This window comes from Cibotium barometz, chromosome 33 (genome assembly GCF_041138505.1).
Source record: "Cibotium barometz isolate CiBa-2024 chromosome 33, ASM4113850v1, whole genome shotgun sequence".
Classification (NCBI taxonomy): domain Eukaryota; kingdom Viridiplantae; phylum Streptophyta; class Polypodiopsida; order Cyatheales; family Cibotiaceae; genus Cibotium; species Cibotium barometz.
This window is the reverse complement of record NC_141078.1, coordinates 41,692,597-41,698,979: the sequence shown is the minus strand read 5'-3', so window position 1 is coordinate 41,698,979 and position 6,383 is coordinate 41,692,597. Positions and strand designations below refer to the sequence as shown.

The 6,383-nt window shown below is 41.3% G+C and overlaps 1 protein-coding gene across 1 annotated transcript; it reads left to right on the top strand.

Moving 5' to 3' along the window:
- Nucleotides 1-3,923: 3,923 nt before the first annotated feature.
- Nucleotides 3,924-5,962, top strand: LOC147619577 (UDP-glycosyltransferase 85A2-like). Its single transcript, XM_086773244.1, has 2 exons — nucleotides 3,924-4,633; nucleotides 4,862-5,962. The coding sequence occupies exons 1-2, from the start codon at nucleotides 4,123-4,125 to the stop codon at nucleotides 5,890-5,892; spliced, it is 1,542 nt and encodes a 513-aa protein (XP_086629370.1). The 5' UTR covers nucleotides 3,924-4,122; the 3' UTR covers nucleotides 5,893-5,962.
- Nucleotides 5,963-6,383: the final 421 nt, after the last annotated feature.

Here is a 6,383-nt window from a genome sequence, read left to right as displayed (position 1 = left end):
CTCTAGGCAAATCTTACCAGTTGTGCCAAAGGGATCGTGCAAAGACATTGTTGATGCAACATTATGCCAGTCACATATTTGGAGATATGTGAGTGTTTTAAAGCTCACCCAAAACATATGGGTTAGACAGAGTGCTTACTGTGGTATAGAACATGAATTTGTCAAATGGACATTACAAATTGGAGATGGTACTATAGGTCAGCCAAACAATGAAGGTAGAGTAGTAATTCCATTGCAAATGTTGATCCATGGCAACTCTGTTTTGAGTTTGGTAGAATGGGTATACAACGATCTTCATAGAGTTGAGGATTATGCATGCTTCTTCAAAGACCGTGCTATTCTTGCACCACGAAATTTAGAGGTTGATGAGATCAATTAACTAGCCTTGAGTTCATTGCCTGGTCTTGAAAGAGAATACCTTAGTGCAGATTATATTGTTTCTTGTGAGAATGACGCAATACTGTATCCAATTGAGTACTTGAACAGTTTGGTGGCGGTTACCCTCCTCACTGCTTAGTTCTAAAGATTAATGCACCCATCATTTTGCTCCGCAATTTGGACCCTCGACTGAGACTTTGTAATGGTACTAGATTGATATGCAAGCAATTTAACTCAAAGGTCATAGAAGCAGAAATCATTATAGGTACAAACATTGGAGACAAAGTCTTTATTTCCCAGGATAACATTTGTGCCTACTATGCTTCAATTGTCATTTGACATGAGAAGGAGGCAATTTCCTATCAGGTTAGTTTTTGGTATGTCAATAAATAAGTCCCAAGGACAATCATTGAGTGTATTGGGACTTTATCTGGCCACGCAAGTATTCACACATGGACAACTGTACGTCGCTATGTCACGTGTTAGATCATCTAATGCAATAAAAGTGTGTGTAAAGCATATTGTGGAATATGATAGTGGCACAACAGGTTCAAATGAACTCTTCATAATCAATGTTATCTATACAAGGAGGTTTTGCAAATGGCATGTCGAAGAATTTAAATGTAAATGGCAGTTTGCAAATGCAAGAGACTACATTTATACCTATCTTTGTGCAAGGAAGGAAGCATTTGATTAGAGAATGTTTCTGAAGATGTGCAAGTACAGTCTTTGTTTTGCTATTGGATTGCTTTTATATACATTGTCCTTATACTGTATGTGTGTGTGTGTGTCTATATATATATATATATATAGAGAGAGAGAGTGTGTGTGTGTGTGTGTGTGCGCTTTTATATACAGTGCCCTTATACTGTATGTGTGTGTGTGTGTCTATATATATATAGACAGAGAGAGAGAGAGTGTGTGTGTGTGTGTTATATTTGATATCAGGGATATACTGCTGAGGATAGATGTGGCAAGGAGATCATTTTCGTTCGTTTATGGTGATGTACAGATATTGAAGATAAATGTTTTAGACGTTTGCTATAATTTAGGTATTACTGTTTTCCAAGATTTATTTAATATTCATGGCTAAATTATAGACCCTCCATTTTGGGAAGGCCAAGCAACAGCTTCTCTAATTATCGAACTGTTAGAGAGCACTGGTGTTTTACGGTATATATACAAACTTTCTTTTTATGTAGCTTTTGTGTTTTGTTTGATTAATTTATATTTTTATTGAAACATTCATTTGCAAACAAGGAATATCTTCACTTTTTAAAACCCAGATTATTGTTGGGTTTGTATGGTCGAGATAGTTACGAGCGACGAGAAGGAGTTTACAATCTACGATTGTGGAAGGTTACAGATCAACTTCATGTACGTGTAATGTTTGTGGATTATGAAAAGCCTGATAAGTTAGATTTTTAGTGCATAGGCACCGGACAATATAGGATTTTTCGATTTGCTATTTACAAGCCTGTTCAAACGCCGTTCGCCTCAAATATTGATCCACCAAATGAGTTTTGTAAGCTTTTATCTTTTTCCAACTTTTTTCTATGAGAGTTATATTTTCAATGCTAATATTTTTTATGGCATACATTTTGCCAGATGGAGGCGCGGGATATAGGCTACCAAGTAGAGAGAATCCCATTGTCCGAAGATTGTTTTGAGGTTGTGTTCATGTGTGTTAAGATACTCATCATTTTATGGGTTTGTAATGCTAGGAACTTCTATATGGATATATATGGCAATCACGATGTTTTTTATATATTAGTTTGGCAAGTTGAGGACGATGTATACATATATGTATGAGTGTGACTAGTATCTATGGATATTATGTATGCGTGCGCATACACAGACACATATCTACATGTGTGTATGTGACATGCACACATGCATTCATAGGCGCGTACACACTTACACATATCTTCGAGTTGTCGCTCATGTATGGTTTCGTACGTACATGTATATACATACGTACATCTTTATGCGTGTTTGTGTGTAACTCGATGTGCCTAGCTTCTAAAAGGAAAGGAAGAGTGATTTTACACATATATCTTTTACATGTACCTAAATGCAAAATGCTTCTTGTCGTCGAAGACGGGTCGCGACACTAGTATATTTAAAGCTTGGGTACCCGAAGATAGGTCTTCTCTCGATGCCACATGGCCTTCTCTGGATGTTTGCTTTCATGCAAGCATCTTAGGCCACCTCGTACCAAAGGTAATAACCAAGTTTCTCCCTTAAGAAAGTAATTGTTTGAGAGAGAGAGAGAGAGAGGGGGGGATTGTTTGACCGTTGGAGTGCCTACAGGTTTTTCCCAAGGTAATAACCACCTTAGGAAAGTAATTGTTTGAGAGAGAGAGAGAGACAGAGAGGGGGGATTGTTTGACCGTTGGAGTGCCTGCAGGCAGGCCTTAAAATTGAAGCCCATCTGGGCGTCCTTGGCCATCTCAGGCTTCAAAGGAAGCTTCCAAGAAATAGTTCAAGCGTCATTTTGAAGCCCAAGAATTTCTACAAAGCGTCAAACGAAGCCTAAACCATGAGTCCTAGGCGTCCCAAGTATATGTATATATGTATATATATACATATATATATTTGAAAGTGGTGGTGGTCGTGAGATTTTTCAATTTCTTCTTAAGTTTTTTTTGTGAATTTCCATGTATCATGAACTTGTTGTTTTTATCTCGTTGTTTTAATATTTTTGCAAATTTGAGTGAAGCCTTGGAATACTTTAGGAAGCTTCATAGGAAGCCTAGAATAAGTACATAGAGAGTCACAGTCCTTGTGCTGTGAGAAGTCAATTTTAAGGCCTGCCTGCAGGTTTGTCCTGGTACTTTAGTTACTGTTGACTTTAAGATATGAAAGATTCCGCGCAGAGAAACGTGTAAGCCTTGAACTCTCTACTATCTAGTTTGATGAATAGCGTTTGGAAAAGTTTGTTTTTGTCAATAACCGATGAGTTTCGACAACCACTAATTATGTTGAGCGCACTAATTACCTTGGTAAACTTAGAAATTTTGGATGTTACTAGCACAGTTTAATCATGACACCTAGCGTTCGACAACCACTAATTATCTTGAGCGCACTAATTACCTTGGTAAACTTAGAAATTTGGATGTTAGTACTAAGTTCTAACTAGCACTATTTAACCATGACACCTAGCGTTCGGAGAAGTTAGAACACGTATATGTACACATGATGAACACGCACAGCACGCCCGTACATGTACACGTACACGGGTCACGAGCACGCCCCTAAATATTTCCGAACGCCCGTACATAATGACACGTACACGGGTCACGAGCACGCCCCTAAATATTTCCGAACGCTACATCATCATGCTGTCTATTTTCAACAAATTTTCCCGGGCGGCGTTAATTTTGAGAAGACGTGCGGTGTTGCGTATTTTCAGAAGACGTGTGGTGTTGAATAATTCAAAAGCCAAGGCCAATTTGTCGTGACACGTCCGTTTTCAAAGATATATTATTAATGCCACCAACCACCCCTTGCTTCTGTAAGCATAAAAATGCTGCTCGTAAGCTCTCATGAAGCATACCTTTAGTTCCAAAGTTTGCCTTCATAACACTAAAGGGCGGTTTTTCTTCTGTAAGCATAAAAATACTGCTCGTAAGCTCTAATTAAGCATTTGGAGCTGTCCTCCTCTTCTAGTTGCCTCATCTCACACTAGCCGATTGCAGTATTATCTCACTTAATTTTTGTAGTAGAAACACAAGCAATATAATGGGTCTTCCTGTAAGCCTCCGCGACCTTAAATTACGGCCACATGCGGTTGTTATCCCATTCCCTGCACAAGGCCACATCGGACCCATGATGCACCTGTCTATAAAGCTAGCTTTAGAAGGCTTCATCATTACGTTCGTTAATACACAGCACAACCATGCACTATTGCAGCATTTGCAGCCGCGATTTGAAGAGCAAGGCCTTGACATACGCTTTGCGGAGATAAGGGATAAGAGGGAGAATGGGAGCACGAGTGGGCAAGAAACCCTTGTTGAGCTGTGCAAGTCTTTCTTTAGCTTGAAACCGGCTTTTGAAGAGCTGGTGGAAGGTCTGCTCCGATCCGACGTGGAGAGCCCGGTCACATGCATGATTTCGGACCTTTACCTCTACTTCACACAAGATGTTGCCACCAGATTTGGGCTCCGAAGGCTTGCTTTCTGGACTGCTTCAGCTGGTACACTTGCATCCGTCATGGCCGTTAAGCAAGGGCACCGATCTCCTGATGACGATGGTAAGAGCGCAACCCATCGTCCTCTGTAAATAATCACGAACTAATTGCTTGTAATAAATCGTCTCGATCCAGCTATTATGACGAGTATATTAGCAGTGGATTAATAATCAGCACCACTAGTGTTAATCTCCTACGTCAATCAGTTTGCTTATACTACTTAGGGCTGAATCAAACTCTAATCAGGATTACAACCTAATTCTCCTCTAAGAGGTGCGCCACATGTTGCAGAGCCCGCTGATCAGCGTATAACCTGGGTCCCAGGAGTGCCACCGCTGAAGATGACCGAGCTAAACACGTTTTTGCAGTGCTTTGATCCGGAGGACTTCATGTTTGATGTGTTTCTGCAGCCTTACACAAGGCTAAAGGAGAACACGTGGATTGCAATTAACACGTTCGAAGAGCTTGAGCAGGGTTCAATGGAAGCCCTGAGAGAGGAAAACAATCCCATATACACGGTGGGACCTCTGCTACCACCTTCCTATTTCGACCAAGGAGGAGGAGTTGCTGCTGGTGCAGGGCTAGCCTCGTATCAAACAGCAGCCCTCTGGCCAGAAGACCACACTTGCCTGAAATGGCTGGACGGGCAAGAGCGCTCTTCTGTTCTGTATGTATCGTTCGGGAGTATTGCCGTGATGTCCGCCCAACAGTTTGAAGAGCTGGCCTTGGGCTTGGAAGCTAGCCAATCAGCTTTGCTTTGGGTTATCCGACCCGACCTCATGTACGGAGACACGGCCCTTTTCCCGCAAGGGTACCTTGAAAGGATACAAGGGCGTGCATGCTTCGTCGAATGGGCCCCCCAGCTCCAAGTGCTCACTCACCCTGCCGTGGGAGGCTTCCTCACTCATTGTGGCTGGAACTCTACACTGGAGAGCATCTCGGCCGGGGTGCCCATGCTGGGTTGGCCCTACTTTGCGGACCAAATGCTCAACAACAGGTGCTCTGTGGACAGCTGGAAAGTGGGGTTGGATTTCAAGGCAGACCAAAATGGACTCGTGCATAAAGAGGAGGTGGAGAGACAAGCTCGAGCCCTTATGCGAGCTGGAGAACACACCACGGTCTCTTCACAGCTCAAACGAGCAGCATCGCGTTGGAGAAAGGCCGCCCAGGAAGCTGTCGATGCCCAAGGATCGTCCAATCTCCAATGGAAGCAACTTGTCAATTCTATGGCGGCCCAACCTCCTCCCTTAGCTGCTATTATTATATTCATCAAAATTAAAATAAGAAGAAAGAGCTGTTGTTATTATATTCATCAAAATTAAAATAAGAAGAAAGAGCTGTTGTTATTATATTCATCAAAATTAAAATAAGAAGAAAGCAGCTGTCCTCTCCTAAGACATAGTGTCTAGATATTTGTTGTTCAATAGAAGGAGCAAGTTGGATATTTTGCACCTTTTGATTCCATTTACTTGCTTTTTTCCTCTGGGCAAAAATTCCACTTCCCCTTTCTCGCTCAAATTTTTTTTAAAAAGAAAAATCAAGATGTCACCACATCCATAACGTATGTGTACTTATATAAAATATGAATACATATTTTCATGCATGTGGCAATTACACCCTTTATTTTTTTTACAAAAACCGCCCTTCACGTAAGACCCCTAATTATTAGAGAGAATGCAGGGGACAGAGAGAGGTTGAGTTCGTTGCAAGCAAACACACATACACAAGAGAGAGATGTATGGCTTAATTTTTTTTCTATCTTCTTCTCTTCTCGGCTCAAGGCCATGTGGGAAGGCACCATTCTTGGGAAAGA

Bases quoted from the DNA above. Each gene is read 5' to 3' on its own strand.
- LOC147619577 (XM_086773244.1), top strand. From the start codon at position 4,123: ATGGGTCTTCCTGTAAGCCTCCGCGACCTTAAATTACGGCCACATGCG. The intron at 4,634-4,861 runs GTAAGAGCGCAA...CACATGTTGCAG, and splicing joins CCGATCTCCTGATGACGATG to AGCCCGCTGATCAGCGTATA.